General features: G+C 47.0%; 1 protein-coding gene across 2 annotated transcripts in view; it reads right to left on the reverse strand.

The window, feature by feature from the left end:
• Window positions 1-18,101, reverse strand: part of RNF31 (ring finger protein 31) — a 103,406-nt gene extending 85,305 nt beyond the window's left edge. Inside the window, exons 1-3 of one of the 2 annotated variants that reach the window (XM_073575367.1) lie at window positions 17,950-18,101; window positions 2,617-2,845; window positions 2,277-2,420 (exon numbers count right to left, since the gene is read on the reverse strand). In XM_073575367.1, coding sequence (XP_073431468.1) covers window positions 2,277-2,420; window positions 2,617-2,772 — 300 coding nt within the window. In that variant the 5' untranslated portion in view covers window positions 2,773-2,845; window positions 17,950-18,101. Of the gene's footprint in view, window positions 1-2,276; window positions 2,421-2,616; window positions 2,846-14,714; window positions 14,849-17,949 lie in introns of those variants that run through there. The other variant, XM_073575366.1, reaches the window with a different exon arrangement.
• Between the last annotated feature and the right edge of the window lie 237 nt (window positions 18,102-18,338).

An 18,338-nucleotide genomic window follows, 5' to 3' on the forward strand; every position in this document is an offset into this window, starting at 1 on the left:
TTTCAGATAGAGAGCGGACATGATATTGGAGACTGCGGACAGACAGTCACTGGCGTTCTGTAGTACAGCGGGGGTAAGGTCGGGGGAAGACGTGTATAGTTGTGTGTCATCAGCATAAAGATGGTACTGAAAGCCAAATCTGCTGATGGTCTGTCCAATTGGGGCCGTGTAGAGAGAGAAAAGAAGGGGCCAAGGACTGAGCCCTGAGGTACCCCGACAGCAAGAGGAAGAGGAGATGACGTGGAGCCATAGAACAAAACACTGAAGGAGCGGTCAGAGAGATAGGAAGAGAACCAGGAGATTGCAGTGTCCTTAATGCCTAGTGACTGGAGCCTAGAGAGTAGGAGAGGGTGGTCAACAGTATCGAAAGCTGCAGATAGGTCAAGAAGAATGAGCAGAGAGTGGTCACCGTTACGTTTTGCTGTCAGAAGGTCATTGGTCACTTTGATGAGTGCAGTTTCAGTCGAATGTAGGGGGCGGAAGCCGGACTGTGAAGGGTCTAGAAGGGAGTGAATGGAGAGGTAACGGGTAAGGCGGGAGTAAACTAGGCGTTCCAAAAGTTTAGAGATGAAGGGGAGATTGGAGACTGGTCTGTAGTTGTTTGTGCAGGATGGGTCGAGAGCAGGTTTCTTTAGTAATGGAGTAACGATGGCGTGTTTGAAGGAGGACGGGAAAATGCCCGAGGAGAGGGAGAGATTAAAGATTGTAGTTAGGTGGGTTGTGACGACTGGAGAGAGAGACTGGAGGAGATGTGAGGGAATGGGGTCGGTAGTGCATGTAGTCGGACGAGAAGAAGAGAGGAGTCTGGAGACTTCTTCTTCTGTGATGGGATCAAATGTGGAGAGTGAGCCAGGGGAGATGCAGGAAGGGATGGGAATCACAGCACTTGGTGGTTGGGAGCAGATTTCTTGACGGATATTATCTATTTTTACTGTAAAGTGGGAGGCCAGGTCATCAGCACAAATGTCTGTGATAGCGGCTTGTGCTTTTGGCCTGAGGAGGGAGTGAAAAGTGTCAAAAAGTTTCTTGGAGTTGTTGACTAGTGAGATCAGGGTGGTGAAGTAGGTCTGTTTGGCAAGGTGAAGGGCAGTATTATAGGTTCTTAACATAAATTTGAAGTGGATGAAGTCTTCTGGTGTGCGGGTTTTTCTCCATAGGCGTTCAGCACTCCTGGAGCATCGCTGGAGAAGTTGAGTTTGCAATGTGAGCCAGGGCTGTTTTACTCTGTGTTTGGAGGTTCTGAGGGTGAGGGGAGCTACTTGGTCAAGGGTGCTTCTAAGAGTGTCATTGTAGTGATGAACAGCCAGATTAGGACAGGAAAGGAGATTGGGGACAGAGATGAGTGTAGGGAATCTGAAAGTGTCTGAGGGTTAATAGCTTGTAGATTTCTGACTGTGTGGTAGGTAGGAATGAGCTGGGGTGGGCGAGGATTTGTGAGCGTGAAGGAGAGAATGTTGTGGTCAGAGAGTGGAAGCGGTGAGTTATTTAGGTGGGAGATTGAACAGAGCCGGCAGAAGACCAGATCAAGGGTGTTACCGTCCTTATGTGTCTCAGAGGTTGAAAGCTGTGAGAGGCCTAGAGAGGTGGTTAGTGATAGAAGCTGGGATGCAGATGTGGAATTAGGGCTGTTAATGGGGATGTTGAAGTCTCCCAGGATGAGGGTTGGTAGTTCTGAGGACATGAAGTGTGGCAGCCAGGCTGAAAAGTGGTCAAGGAAGTGGGTGGGTGAGCCTGGGGGCCGGTATATGACCGCTACCCTGACGGAGAGGGGACGGAAGAGCCTGATGGTGTGGACCTCAAAAGAAGGGAATAAGAGTGATGGGACGGGGGGATGACCTGGAAAGTGCATTGTGGGGACAGGAGTATGCCAACTCCACCACCAGGTCTGTTTGTGGGTCTCGGGGAGTGAGAGAATTGTAAGCCACCGTAGGAAATGGCAGCAGGAGAGACAGTGTCAGAATCCTGAATCCAGGTTTCAGTGAGGGCCAACAGATTAAGAGAGTTGTTCAGAAAGTAGTTGTGTAGGAAAGGAAGCTTGTTACAATTGTATTGTATGAGCACTTAATTCTGCTATATTTCATTAATATTTATGATCAGTATGTATTTCATATAGCGTTATCCTTGCTTTATATTTACCATTTCACATAAGTCTTTATGTGAATTTACAAAATTTATTTATAGGCGTATAGTGTGATTGGGCTAGCGCTTTAGAGTAAAACATGCCTGACTGTAATCGCACAGCCAGGCAATGAATAATCGCCACAATTCCAACTTACATTAACGGCATCCACAGTCGATTTAAACACTGGGTTGTTAAATTTGACACTTCTCCAGAACTTAGGTCTGTGTGGTGAGAGGAGATTCTTTCCATATTTCTCCAGGATATTGAGAGCATTGATCACACTGCGAAGATGTTGGGACTAGGATATGAAGAATAGTATAAATTCGTGTGAAATATTTACACTTTCCATCTTAAACACTGAGTGACAGTTTAAGCTTATGCTACAGTATATAATAAAAGAAACAGAAAAGTACTAATGCCTGTGAAGCTGGCGTTACATGCAGCATTGGGATGAAAACTGGAGAAAACAAATGACAAGATTCTTGATTATATACCTGTTCAACACCTGGAAGCAGCGTCCGCAGGTCCAGTCTACGATACCTATCTTTCAATGGGACCTCAAGCATCTTGTCAAGTAGATCGGTTGTCACAGCGTCAGGCTGCTGAATTAAAGCCAGTTCCAAAGCGCTTCTCAGCTGCCAGGTAGCCATGCTTCCACAGAAGACACTATCATTGGTATAATCAAAATACACAGCAGCACTTCAGTTTCCCTCTGTAACAAAACTTTAAAAAAAAAAAAAAAAAAAAGTAAAATGTATTGATACACCAAACGTATAGACACATCTGTTATGAACTGCATACACAATACGCCATACATTACTTAACCCCTTAAAGGGAATCTGTCAGCAGGTTTGTGTAATGTAATCTGAGAGCAGCTTGATGTAGGGGATGAAACTGATTCCATTGATGTATCATTTACTAGGCTGTGTGTTGCTGTTTCAATAAAAATCAGTGTTTTATCAGTAGATGATTATTACTACAGGACTAGCTACCCATTGCCATCTAGTGATCATGATTTGTTAAACCCACCCCCCACCACTGATTAGCAGCCTACTGTCCATGTGCAGGGTACACAAAGCTAATAATCAATGGTGTAACTATATAGGGCACAGCTTTCTGAGCTCTGCTAGAATTGCAGCTGAAAAAAAAACTGTTTTTATCAAAAGTGTTGCATCCAAAAAACTAAGTCACACATTGTTAAAATTGGGGTCTCTGTCCCTACACTATGCTGCTCTCAGATGGAGTAGCATAAACCTGGTGAGAGAGAAATGTAAGTGGATATTTCCACAGCATGTGCACAGCAATTCTTAATTTACCTTTGACTAACATTGGATGTGCACTACACTGCAGATTTGATGCAATTCCACGTGTCCAAAAACGCTGCGGATCCGCATCAAAATCCGCAACGTGGGCACATAGCATAATACTTTGCATCATCTCATTGCTGCTTCTATAGTACTAGATGGAGGCCCGATGCTATCTCAGCGGGAGGGCGGTAATGTCATGATGGGGGCAGGCTTTGCAGCGTTGAGAATCTCTCCCCCCATGTGCTCACCCACCTATCCACTCTCTCTTTCCCCATGTGCTGACTTCTCCCATCTGTGCTTTCTTCTTTGACCTGTCTTCCCCATGTGCTATCCCCCTTGTCTGCTGTCTCTCTCCTTCCTGTGTTGTGTTCTCCCCTCAATGTGCTGTCCTGTTTGAGCTGTCACCCCCCTGTGCTCGGTCTCTCTCACCCCTGTGTCTGACGGTTTACAGAACATACCACAGCTCCTGGGCAGGGGAGGAAGCAAAACACAATACTGACATTACAGCAGGAGATCGCAGAGGATACATTTTGTGAGGTAAAATATTGTTTAAAAAACAGTCAGTGAGATATTTAACCTCACAAAATGAGCTGTGTTCTCCCCTCATGAGCTGTCCTATTTGAGCCGTCTCCCCCCTGTGCTCTGTCTCTCTCACCCCGGTGTCTGACCGTGTACAGAACATACCACAGCTCCTGGGCAGGGGAGGAAGCAAAAGACAATACTGACATTACAGCAGGAGATCGCAGAGGATACAATTTGTGAGGTAAAATATTGTTTAAAAACAGTCAGTGAAATACAGTGCCTTGCGAAAGTATTCGGCCCCTTGGAATTTTTCAACCTTTTCTGGCCAAGACAAAGTCCAGACCTGAATCCAATCGAGAATCTGTGGAAAGAGCTGTTATCTGCTGTTCACAAACTATCTCCATCAAACCTCACTGAGCTCGAGCTGTTTGCCGAGGAAGAATGGGCAAGAATTTCAGTCTCTCCATGTACAAAACTGATAGAGACATACCCCAAGTGACTTGCAGCTGTAATCACAGCAAAATGTGACGCAACAAAGTATTAAAAGGGAAGGTGCCATCCCAAAAAAAAATTTTCAGCAATTGAAAAAAAATGTAAAGAATTAATGTTTACATTTTCTTTAAAAATATTATCATTTGTTTTTAATTTTGTAAAATATCAAAAATAATTTTAAAAAGTTTGGCATTTCCACTTGTTAACACTAGGGGGAGCAGATACTGAAATTTGGCACAAAAACCTAGTGTACTGTACAACTAGCTCACATTACTGTCCTGCAGTAATTATGGGCATAGTGTCCATGATGTTTGATTTTGATATATGATCATGCCCTAAAATGGACACTATATGGGCGGAATCTGCTGACATGGGTGTGGTGTCACTCCTCTCCTCCCCTACTGGGTGTTTGCTAAGGGAAAAGAGAGGATGACATCTAGGAACACAGTGAGCAGCCATTTTGATGGGGCCTGCAAAGTTATACTGACTGTCTTTTCATGTAAAGTCTGGATCAGAACAGGTCACCAATCAGCAGAAATGTTTCCTGGATTTCTGTGGAGCAGACAAGAAGACGGTACATCCATGTGTATAAAACACAGCGCTCTATGTACAATCCCTGGCACCGAACAGGGTGCCCCCCATAGACCAGCACACTGCTCTCCTGAAATACTCTGTGCTGCTGTCACCCTGCTCCTTCCCCCATACATCTCCCTCTGTGACCCCCCCATAGACCAGCACACTGCTCTCCTGAAATACTCTGTGCTGCTGTCACCCTGCTCCTTCCTCCATATATCAGGCCCCTGTCGCCTTGCTTTCACACATCGCCAGGACAGGATCTGAGGAGAGGGATGGGGTCTTCGGTCACCGAGGATGGCAGGCAGCAAGGATTCTGGGAGCAGGGTGACAGCAGCACACAGTATTTCAGGAGAGCAGTGTGCTGGTCTATGGGGGGCACAGAGAGAGATATATGGTGGAGGGAGCAGGGTGACAGCAGCACAGAGTATTTCAGGAGAGCAGTGTGCTGGTCTATGGGGGCACACAGAGATATATGGTAGAGGGAGCAGAGTGACAGCAGCACACAGTATTTCAGGAGAGCAGTGCGCTGGTCTATGGGGGGCACAGAGGGAGATGTATAGGGGAGGAGCAGGATGACAGCAGCAGAGTATTTCAGGAGAGCAGTGCGCTGGTCTATGGGGGGCACAGAGGGAGATATATGGGGGAGGAGCAGGGAGACAGCAGCACAGAAATCCAGGAAACATTTCTGCTGATTGATGGCCTGTTCTGATCCAGACTTTGCATGCAAAGACCCCATTCCCCTCCTCAGATTCTGTCCTGGCGATGTGTGAAAGCGAGGCGACAGGCGCAGTCCGGGGTGACGCTGGGAAGCAGGATGGGGGGGAATGGAGCCATACAGCAACGATAAAAATGAGACCCCTCTCTTCAGCTGCCTCCCCAGCCCTCCCCTGACTGCACCTATTACCCCTGACCCGTGTGCAGGTGCTCAGCCAGAACCACCCTAGAATGGGTCCCCTTTTAGCAGATCACAAATAATACCGCCATATAGATCATACACAATGCCGCCATATAGATCACACATAAAACCAGCAGGGTGACAGCAGCACAGAGTATTTCAGGAGAGCAGTATCACACGGCAGAGAATTAGATACACGGTTCAGCAGTCAGTATCACACAGGAGAGGATTAGATACACGGCTCAGCAGTCAGTGTCACACAGGATAGGAATAGATACACGGCTCAGCAGACAGTATCACACAGGAGAGGATTAGATACACGGTTCAGCAGTCAGTATCACACAGGAGAGGATTAGATACACGGCTCTGCAGACAGTATCACACAGGAGAGGATTAGATACACGGCTCAGCAGACAGTATCACACAGGAGAGGATTAGATACACGGCTCAGCAGACAGTATCACACAGGAGAGGATTAGATACACGGCTCAGCAGACAGTATCACACAGGATAGGAATAGATACACGGTTCAGCAGACAGTGTCACACAGGAGAGGATTAGATACACGGCTCAGCAGACAGTGTCACACGATAGGAATAGATACACGGCTCAGCAGACAGTATCACACAGGAGAGGATTAGATACACGGTTCAGCAGACAGTATCACACAGGAGAGGATTAGATACACGGTTCAGCAGTCAGTATCACAGGAGAGGATTAGATACACGGCTCAGCAGGCAGTATCACACAGGAGAGGATTAGATACACGGCTCAGCAGACAGTATCACACAGGAGAGGATTAGATACACGGCTCAGCAGTCAGTATCACAGGAGAGGATTAGATACACGGCTCAGCAGGCAGTATCACACCAGACAGTATTACAGATATGCCCACACTGGTGAAACTTCCAGCCCCCCCCTCCCCCCAATTATACACTAGACTATGGGCTGTATGTGTCACTGTCCTCCTCAGACAGCCATGAAAGCTCTCATAAAAGCAAAGGTGTCAGATTACCGGAGATCACTGGGGCTGTGTGTGAGTGAGGAGGCGGAGACAGAGCAGGAGGACAGTGGAGCTGGAGCAGGAAGCACGGTGCAGAAAGTGGAGCTCAGCAGATAGCACTGGGCTACAGTAAAATGGCGCCCAGCCACACCTACAGCAGTGAATGGTGCAGCCCACAGGGGCGTGCCCAGTTCACTGCTAATGAGGCTGCATGGTGGGTCGGGAGCCGACGCAGTCTCCTATGTCCAGGGACGGCCATACTTGCAGACTGTATGAGTCCTCCACAGATCTGCAAATCAAGATGGCAGCGCCCAGTGGCTACATTAAAACATTATTACAAACAAACCATAAATCCTAGTTAGTACAACATTTGCTGAAACATGTTTTGTTACTTACTCTTTTTTTGCAAATTATATAAAATTGCGGCACCTTTCCTTTAAGTTAAAAGGGACTGAATAATATTGCACGCCCCACTTTTCAGTTTTTGAATTTCCACAAAAATTTAAAATAACCAAAAAATTTTGTTCAACTTCACAATTGTGTCCCACTTGTTGTTTAGTCTTCACCAAAAATTTACATTTGGTATCTTGATGTTTGAAGCATGATATGTGGGAAAAGGTTGAAAAGTTCCAGGGGGCCGAATACTTTCGCAAGGCACTGTATTTTACCTTAACAAAATGAATCCTCTGTGACACCCTGCTGTAATGTCAGTATTGTCTTTTGCTTCCTCCCCTGCCCAGGAGATGCGGTATGCTCCGTACATGGTCAGACACAGACAATTTTTAAAATGAACTTTCGTTCGTGGGAAAACCCCTTTAATGAGACCTGCTTCCTCTGCCTGTAGACACGTCGCGCATCTGCCGCTGGGATCAGCTTAATGAATCACTGCGCCTGCGTGGAATTCGTGCAGGCGCAGTACGACAGTGTTCCGCTGGTGGTACCGCGCAAGAGGCTGCGTGAGTGTGAGAGCGTGTTGCGACGGTGTTCTGACGGAGTTCCGCTGGTGGTACCGCGCAATATGTTGGTACCAGCAGCAGTTTCCATATTGAGACACCCATCACTTGGGTGTCCCAATATGGCAGTCACAACAGGAAATGAAAACATTACAAGGCAATTATAGAAATAGAATCCAGAAACTATATTCAACGTGCTTGGTTCCTGCTATGCCTGAACTAAAATCGTCTAAGGGTTAAATCTTAGGTAAAATGATGCAAAAAAATACAATAATTGCATCCATTGGTGCCCAATAATGTTTGTCACTCATCCGCCAGTGTATTTAGTAACCCTACAATGACAGAAAACTTCACGCCTTTCCTGTTCTTAATTCCAATGTCACTGGCCAGTACTAGAAGGTGGGCTGAGATACAAAGAATGCATTTAATAATAATTTTATTTCTATAGCACCAACATATTCCGCAGGACTTTACATTTCAGAGGGGACTTGTTCAGACAATAGACATTACAGCATAACAATAATCACATAGATCATAACAGATACCAAGAGGAATGAGGGCCCTGCTCGCAAGCTTACAATCTATGAGGAAAAAGGGGAGACACGAAAGGTGCTTTTAGCCGGCTGTGCTTCAGTTTCTCTATTTATCCTTTGCAGGAAAGCGCTCCTGCTGAGGCAAATATAACAAATATGACAGGAATATCAGGGGTGGCCAGTTTAGCAATTAATGGTGGAAATGTATTAAAGCGAACCTATCACCAGGTTTGGCAGATATAAGATGTGGCCACTGCCTTTCAGGGCTTATCTACAGCACTCTATAATGCTGTAGATAAGCCCCCGATCCGACCTGAAAAAAAAAAAAAATACGTTTTATTAGGGTATGTTTCCACGTAGCGCATGTTTTCAGGATTTACTGCGGTTGAACGCTGCGCACAGCCACAGCATTCAATCCGCAGAGTCCAGATGTTACAGCATAGTGGAGGGGATTTTATGAAATCCCGTCTCCACTATGCGTGCAGGGACACGGATGACACACCCGAAATTACGGACATGCAGCGCGCCTTTCCAGCCGCAGCATGTCTATTTATCTTGCAGAGACGGAGCGTCTCCGCAAGATAAATAACCCAGTCTATGGATAGGATGCGGTGATTCCGCATGTGTGCAATGAGCACATGTAGTATCACCGCGCGTACAACAGGGTGTGGCGCTTTGGGCGGAGCGGGGTTTCTGCTGCGTCTAAAGCGCTGCAAGTATGCAGCATGGAAGCATACCCTTATACTCTACCGGGGGGGGGGTGCAGTCCGATGGGTGCTGCAGGTCCGGGTTCCGGCACCTCCCATCTTCTTGCGAAGCTGCCCTCCTGCTTGCTTCATGCCTCCCCAGCATCGCGCTCCTGCACAGGCGTACTTCTCTGGCCTGTTGAGGGCAGAGCAAAGTACTGCAGTGCGCAGGCGCCGGGGAAAGGTCAGAGAGACCCAGCACCTGTGCACTGCAGTACTTTGCTCTGCCCTCAACAGGCCAGATAAGTACGCCTGCGCAGGAGCGCAATGCCGGGGAGCCTATGAAGCAAGCGGGAGGGCGGCGTCGCAAGAAGATGGGAGGCGCCGCACCCGGACCTGCAACACCCATCAGACCGGACCATTCCCCAGGTGAATATAATAAAACTTATTTTTCTTATCTTTCAGATCAGATCGGAGGCTTATCTACAGCATTATAGAATGCTGTAGATAAGCCCTGAAAGGCAGTGGCTGCATCTTATAGTGGTCAAACCTGGTGACATGTTCCCTTTAAATAGCTAGCTATGGGCTGGAACTGAAAGGTAAGGCCGGGATCACACTTGCGAGAAACTCACACCTCAATATCCGTCACTGCCGCCAGCACTCTGGACCGGAGTGTGCAGCTGCATGTATTTCTATGCAGCCGCACACTCTGATCCCGAGTGCCGGCACAGTGCCGGATATTGAAGTGCGAGACTCGTGTGAGTTTCATCGCAAGCGTGATCCTCGCCTCAGGCTGATCTTCATGTTCGATTCCAGACTAAAAGTTAATTCTTTGTTTTTCAAGGAGAGAACACATCTCCATGATAGTGTATAGGCATGCTCACATTTATTTTTTTTTAGCCTGCAAAAGAAATAAACTGACATGACTTTTTGATCTGATTCGCCAATCTATCCCACCCATTCAAGTGTATTGATCTGTGAAAATAACGTATGGCACACAGATCCATCCAACCATCTGTGTATCACCCTACTGTTGTCCGGTGTTAACCATCTAAGGCCCAGATTCAAAGTGATGATGCACGATTTTTGGAATAAAATACTTTGTAAAGTCACAAAACTTTGTCCCAATTTCGAGTCGCACAAAACTATTTTGAATGTTGGCATTCTCACGCCAATTTTGCTCAGCACTCCAAAATTCATGACAAGCTAAGCCTCATCTTACACCAGATATCTCACTTCAGTTTCTAATAGAAGTAAGGTTAGTCCCATAGAGACTAGCCTCGTTCACAGTAGTCTTGACGTATCTGGGCCTATACCTACATTCACACATCAATTGTTCCCATCTTTGTGTTGTCCCTTTTGAAGATAGGCAGCACACTGACCCAGAGTTTTATGGAACCATTCATACATCCAACGTTTTTTAATGGATGCATGCATCCCTTCTGTAAATTCTGTGCATGTCCTATAATCATCCATTTTTGCAAATGAGACTCGGAAAATCTGTTCTCCATATGGATGCCACACTGATGGGAAAATTAGTCATTTAGATAAAAAATGAAAAAAAAAAAAAAGCTCTGAAAGAAACCTAAAGCTGAGGTAGCAACTGTGCAAATTATCAACTGTCTTCTGTTACCCTGAATAACACAGTAACAAGTCTTTTTAGGTTAAATATTCCATCAATCAAGAGAAGGCGATCATTGGTCTTTATAAATCTCTGATTATGTTCAAACAAGTATAAATCCAAGTGACCTATTGTGATTAAGGGCTCTTTCAGATGTCCCTGGTAATCGGTCTAATGTAGGATTGCAATGCACAGCTTCATATTCACTGCTCAAAAAAATAAAGGGAACACTCAAACAACACATCCTAGGACCGAATGAAAGAAATATTCTCATTGAATACTTTGTTCTGTACAAAGTTGAATGTGCTGACAACAAAATCACACAAAAATCATCAATGGAAATCAAATTCATTAACCAATGGATGCCTGGATTTGGAGTCACACACAAAATTAAAGGGACCTGGCACCCCCCCCCAGGGGTTTTTAAGTAAAAGAGCCACCTTGTGCAGCACTACTGCTGCATTCTGTCAAGGTGGCTCTTTTATTTAGCGTCCCTTCCCCCGCCGAAATAATCGTTTTTAAAATTGGTCAGAAATACCTGAAGTTTGACCGGGGGGGCAGGTCTTTCCCCCCCGAACACAGACGCCTCACATAAGTCAGTCATGTCCTACCTTTGAATTTGGTGCCGCCTCCTCAGCATTCATTTCTTTTTCTCACGCCTGCGCTGTAATATTCTGATGTCCCCTCAGGTCCTGCTGCACCGCTGCCCTGCTCAGCTCCGCCCCTCCTGGTCACATGGTGTCACCTCATGTTGATGTCATAGGACGGGCAGCGCTAACTGCACATGCCCAAGAAAAAATATTACAGCGCAGGCGCGAGAAAAAGAAATGAACGCTGAGGAGGCGGCACCAAATTCAAAGGTAGGACATGACTGACTTATGTGAGGCGTCTGTGTTCGGGGGGGAAAGACCTGCCCCCCCCCCCCGGTCAAACTTCAGGTATGTCTGACCAATTTTAAAAACGATTATCTCGCCACTGGAAGGGACGCTAAATAAAAGAGCCACCTTGACAGAATGCAGCATTAGTGCTGCACATGGTGGCTCTTTTACTTAAAAACGCCTGGGGGGGTGCCAGGTCCCCTTTAAAGTGGAATGTAAAGTCCTTAAAACAAGTCAAAATGGGGCTCAGTATTGTGTGTGGCCTCCACATGCCTGTATGACCTCCCTACAATGCCTTGGCATGCTCCTGATGAGGTTGCGGATGGTCTCCTGAGGGATCTCCTCCCAGACCGGGACTAAAGCATCCGCCAACTCCTGGACAGTCTGTGGTGCAACGCGACGTTGGTGGATGGAGCGAGACATATCATCCCAGATGTGCACAATCCGATTCAGGTCTGGGGAACGGGCAGACCAGTCCATAGCTTCAATGCCTTCATCTTGCATGAACTGCTGACACACTCGAGCCACGAGGTCGCATTGTCCTGCATTAGGAGGAATCCAGGGCCAACTGCACCAGCATATGGTCTCACAAGGGGGTCTGAGGATCTCATCTCGGTACCTAATGGCAGTCAGGCTACCTCTAGCGAGCACATGGAGGGCTGTGCAGCCCTCAAAAGAAATGCCACCCCACATCAATACTGATCCACTGCCAAACGGGTCATGCTGAAGGATATTGCAGGCAGCAGATCGCTCTCCACGGCTTCTCCAGACTCACGTCTGTCACATGTGCTCATTGTGAACCTGCTTTCATCTGTGAAGAGCACAGGGCGCCAGTGGCGAAATTGCCAATCCTGGTGTTCTGTGACAAATGCCAAGCGTCCTGCACGGTGTGGGCTGTGAGCACAACCCCCATTTCTGGACGTCGGGCCCTCAGACCATCCTCATGGAGTCGGTTTCTAACAGTTTGTGCAGACACATGCACATTTGTGGCCTGCTGGAGGTCAATTTGCAGAGCTCTAGCAGTGCTCCTTCTGTTTCTCCTTGCACAAAGGCTGGGGTAGCGGTCCTTCTGCTGGGTTGTTGCCCTCCTACGGCCCCCTCCACGTCTCCTGGTGTACTAGCATGTCTCTGGTAGTGCCTCCAACCTCTGGGCACTACGCTGACAGACACAGCAAACCTTCTTGCCACAGCTCGCATTGATGTGCCATCCTGGAAGAGCTGCACTTCCTGAGCCACTTATGTGGGTTGTAGAGTCCGTCTCATGCTACCACGAGTGTGAAAGCACAACCAACATTCAGAAGTGACCAAGACATCAGCCAGAAAGCATTGGTACTGAGATGTGGTCTGTGGTCCTCACCTGCAGAACCACTCCTTTATTGAGGGTGTCTTGATAATTGCCTATAATTTCCATCTGTTGTCTATTCTATTTGCACAACAGCATGTGAAATTGATTGTCAATCAGTGTTGCTTCCTAAGTGGACAGTTTGATTTCACAGAAGTTTGATTTACTTGGAGTTATATTCTGTTGTTTAGGTGTTCCCTTGATTTTTTTGAGCAGTGTATTTCTATGAGGCATGTCACGCATCGGGTCAGAAGATTTGAGGCCAGTCCGGGCATTGAGATCCGACATTAGACCCATTATCATAGACATCTGAAAGCCCCAAAAGAGAAAACAATAAAGTCAGGTTGGCAGATGATGTGTCCAGAATAATATCAACATAAACGGGATGGGGAGGGCCTCAGTGTGGAGACCCCCGAGATCCTGTGTATGCTCGTCCTCGACTCATTGCCTAGGGGAAAAACTTATCTTGCACTATAAGGCCACGTTCCAATGATGAGCCTTTTTTTTGTTGCTACTGTATTATGTAAAGTAAGTTATCATTGCAATTCTAAGGGCATTTTTTTTTTCCCGCTTGTTAAGATGTCAAGTTTTAAACAAAGCTGCTTTGGCAGTTTTTCATACTTCCTGGTATTTCACTTAGACAAAACTTTATTAAAAATAGTCATATGCGGATTACATGCCTTTTTGATGCGTTTCCGTTGTGCTCGGGCTTTTTTTTTTTTAAGGGTATGTGCGCACATGGTGTGGATTCTGCTGCGGATCCACAGCGGATTTGGCCCTGCGGATCCGCAGCAGAACTGCAAGTGATGTACAGTACCATTAAAGGCAATGTGAATCAAAATCCGCAGTGCACATGCTGCAGATTTTTCCGAACAGATTTGCTGCGTATTGAAAACTGCAGCATGTCACTTCTTTTGTGCGGAACTGTTGCAGTTTTACACCTTCTCCATTCTAGAAATCCGCAGGTGTAAAACTGCAGGTAAAACGCAGGTCATTTTACCTGTGGATTTAGCAAAATCTGCGCTGAAAATTCCACAGCAGATTCCGCACTGTGTGCACATAGCCTAACTGTGGATTTTCCACATTTACAGAAAACTCAGTGCACCGCAGGTCAGCTTACGTTAGTGATTCAGTGAAAATACGCAGCGTAGAAAAACCCACTGTGGACGCACAGCCTAAGGGAGCGTTACATCCATATCACCAAATCGTACAGACAGCGCAGAAAATCAGGGTAAAGTTTTATCGCTAGGTTGCGGATTTCATATCCAAAGACCAATTTCTGCTCCGGATCCTCAGTACTGCGTGTGGATGAGACTTCATAAAGGTCTTCCCCAGTGCTGGAAATGCAATCCCCTCCACATACGATCCATGGGAACACACACGTACCCTTATGGTCCTGTTTCTTATGATCAGAAGATATTAATATTTCCCCAACAATCAATATCACATGACCTCTGCAATCAGATTTCCAGGAGAAGACCCCTTTACTCTCATCTGCCTTCATGTTCCCCATGATGTTACTAGATGCACTCCAGCCCACCCCTGTAACCCTACAAACAACGTCAGAAAATGGGAGCTCATCACAGAGAAGCCATATTTCTATGTAAGGCATGAAGCACTGCCATAATACCAAGCACTAAACTAGGGCTCACGGCACAGAGGTTGTGTGGGCATGCTGGGCACTGTAGTTCTGCTACGTGCCTGCCTCACAACAGTCTGCCTGTCACCCGTGACCCCCTCTCGCCCCAGAAACACTTACACATTCCATAACCCATGGCCAGTACCTGTCTGAGCTCTGCTACTCCTCGTCTTATGTTTCTCTTACTTCCTCTTTCCCAAGAAATGAAAGAATGGTTGTTCAGCTGAGACCAAGCGACCTCTATAGGCGGGAGGTAAAATCGCACTGCAGGAGGACAATACTGCGCACATGGCCAGGCGCCTGGTGACAGTGTGAGGTGCTGTCATATGTTCTGGTTTCCAGCAGATTTTTTTGGAGGGGACTCTCTTTAGGCCATGTTCACACGTTCATTATTTCACACTAATATTTGTAAGCCAAAACCAGGAGAGGAACAATCAGAGGAAAAGTATAATAGAAACACATCACCACTTCTGTATTTATCACCCACTCCTGGTTTTGTCGTACAAGTACTGAGGTAAAATACTGACCAGATACTGAGAGTGTGCACTTGGACTTAGGCTAGTTTCACACTAGCGTTTATGAGCGCAGCGACGGCCTGCGCACGGCCGCCGCTAAGCCCCGCCCCTGCCGCGCCCCCGCCGGTAGCTCCGCCCACCGGCGCATGACGCTGCATGCGCCCTGCGTCCCCTATCTTTATCACAGGGGGCACAGGCCGTGCGCAGTATGCGTTTGGCGGCGCATGCGCCTTTTTGACGGTGCGCCGACGCAACCAAACTGCAGCAGGTTGCGTTTGGCGCAGGTCGGCGCACCGTCAAAAGGACGCATGCGCCACCAAACGCATACTGCGCACGGCCTGCGCCCCCAGTGATAAAGATAGGGGACGCAGGGCGCATGCAGCGTCATGCGCCGGTGGGCGGAGCTACCGGCGGAGGCACGACAGGGGGAGGGGCTTAGCGGCGGCCGTGCGCAGGCCGTCGCTGCGCTCCATAACGCTAGTGTGAAACTAGCCTTAAACTGCTTCTGGTCTCCAAAGATACAGTGGTTAAAAGAAGTGACTTTTGAGGCCAGTGGCGGAGGGGCCCGTTGCAGGCCAATACCTCCTCAAAATACACAATTCCACCTACTTTGTACATGGAAATGGGCCCCCTCACCTCTTTGGCCCGCACAGGTTGCAATGAAATGTCCACCCCTGTGTTAGGCCGGTTTCACACGTCCTGATATTGCCAGTACCAGAAAAAAACGGTTGCAGAGAGGTCAGTGTCCATGTTTGTAATACTTGTGGCAATCGTGTGCCGCCCGCATCGGTACCACACAGATGAATAAACCGGATGGACCAGGGAAGAAGTGGTACAGTAAATGCTGTTAGGCCTCTTTCACACATCTGGTTTGTGCCGTCAGTCACAATCCGGCATGTGTGTAAAAAAACAGATCCGCTTTTTTTTACCGCCGGATGTGTTTTTTTGTCATTGAGAAGCACATGCGCCGGATCGCGCCGCATGTGCTTCCGTTTGTTCCGGTTTTTACCGGATCCGGCTGAATTCCTCTGTCCGGCGGCCGGACAGGACGCGTGCTGCAGCGTTTTTTTGTCCGGCGAAAAAAGCCGGACATGGACATATGCGGCCCTTCCGGCTCTGCGGGACAATGTTTCTCAATGGCACATTCCGGCCGCCGGGTCAGGCTTCTACCTGATCCAGCCACCACATGCACGGTTTTACCCTGTGCGCATGCCCGGATATCTCTCTCTCTCTTTCATACCCCGTTCTCTCTTTCATACCCCGTTCTCTCTCTCTCTCTCTCTCTTTCATACCCCGTTCTCTCTCTCTTTCATACCCGTTCTCTCTTTCATACCCCGTTCTCTCTTTCATACCCCGTTCTCTCTCTCTCTCTTTCATACCCGTTCTCTCTCTCTCTTTAATACCCCGTTCTCTCTCTCTCTCTTTCATACCCCGTTCTCTCTCTCTTTCATACCCCGTTCTCTCTCTCTCTCTTTCATACCTCGTTCTCTCTCTCTCTCTTTCATACCCGTTCTCTCTCTCTCTTTCATACCCTGTTCTCTCTCTCTCTTTTTCATACCCCGTTCACCGGCTCATGGATCCTTTTCTTCCCCGGCGACTCCTTTGCAACATAGCCGTGTCAGGCGCCGTAAGATGCGCCGCATATACTTCCGGTCCCTCCGTTCACGGCTGGATCCGGCACTCCATCTTTTTGCCGCACAGCGCCGGAATGCCACCGACGGACATGTGACAGTAGCCTTACCCGGCGCCGGGTGCTGAACACGGCTCTCATCATTCTCCCCAGCTCTGCCGGCAATCAGCGCGAGCAGGGGAGAATGATGAGCGTTGTATTCAAATTGTATTCGAGGCAGCTGATGGTGGTACTCCTCACCTGCCGCGTGCGCTATAAATAAATAAATGAAAAAAAACCTGCTTGGGTTCCCCTGTATTTTCTGTAATCAGCCAGGCAAAACTCACAGCTGGGGGCTGCTTATTAAAAATAGAGGGGACCCCAGGCTGTTTTTTTAAATTATTTAAATAAATAATTTAAAAAAAAAAAAACAGCGTAGGGTCGCTCCCATTTTTGACAACCTGCCTTGCTAAAGCTGACAGCTGGGGGCTGGTATTCTAAGGCTGGTAAGGGGCCTTTAGACTTAACACAGTTTTCCATTTTATTTAAAAATAAACACAGTTTTTCGACAATTATCAACGAATCACGGGAAACCGTGTAGCAAGGTCCCCTCAAATAGCTCTTCTGTCATTTTTACCTTCTTCAATAGGGTCTCAGAAGAGAGATATTCTTCGGTTTTGTCTAACAGCAGCACGAATGGTAATCCCGCGGTTTTGGAAACTTACAAACCCCCGACATATTAGACTGGTATAAGGAAATGGTCAATCTGTGTAGAATGGAGGAGCTGTCTGCAGACTGCAATGGTACAAACGATAAATTTAGAAGAATTTGGAGTGGATGGATTTTTTTTCAGGACTCACCTGATTTCCTTAATTTGTTCCGCTGAATGTTTCAGTTACATAGGAATTTGCACATTAATATATACATGATTTTAAGGACTGCTTTATCCATAACCTTTTTTTTTTTTTTTCCTTTTTCCCCCTCTTCCCTTGTCTTTCTTTCCCGCTTTTTTTATCCTATGTCTTTCCTCTGCGTAATATAGAGGATACTTCCTCCCTTGAATACCTTGTTGGCGTTCACCATATGGCTACTATTATTGTCTACCATGGTATGTTTGATTTACTGATAGATGGTTGTATTCTCGTTTTTGAATACTAGATATTTTCTATGATTCTATATATTATCTGTTTGCATATAATATATTCTTTGTTTGTAAAATGCTCAATAAAATAGATTGAACATAAAAATATACTTACCTAACGCCTATTTCCACTGAATCCCTCGTCTCCTGTAATAAACCAAAAAAAACCCCAGCATATTCCACACCTCTCCATTGTTCTTTACCACGCCGTAATCCATGTCTGAGGGATAAATAGTTTTCAAGCTGGATGGTGCCAAGATGCAACCGTCCAGGCTGAGAACCACTGGTGAATGACCTGCTGTGAGCACAGCATCATGGACCATCGGTGACATAATCAAGGTTACCGCCGGTCACTGAGGCTGCTCCATAACCGGGCTGAACTGCGGAGACCTCATCACCGTGGGAAAAAGTCAGTGATAAGGTCACTGCAGTTCAAGCTCAGTGTCTTCACAGCAAATCACAGTGAGAAATTACTTTCTCTGTCTCCTCCGCACCTGTGCTTAT

The sequence above is a fragment of the Dendrobates tinctorius genome, unplaced genomic scaffold (assembly GCF_039654945.1).
Source record: "Dendrobates tinctorius isolate UK_male_01 unplaced genomic scaffold, ASM3965494v1 ptg000044l, whole genome shotgun sequence".
NCBI lineage: Eukaryota > Metazoa > Chordata > Amphibia > Anura > Dendrobatidae > Dendrobates > Dendrobates tinctorius.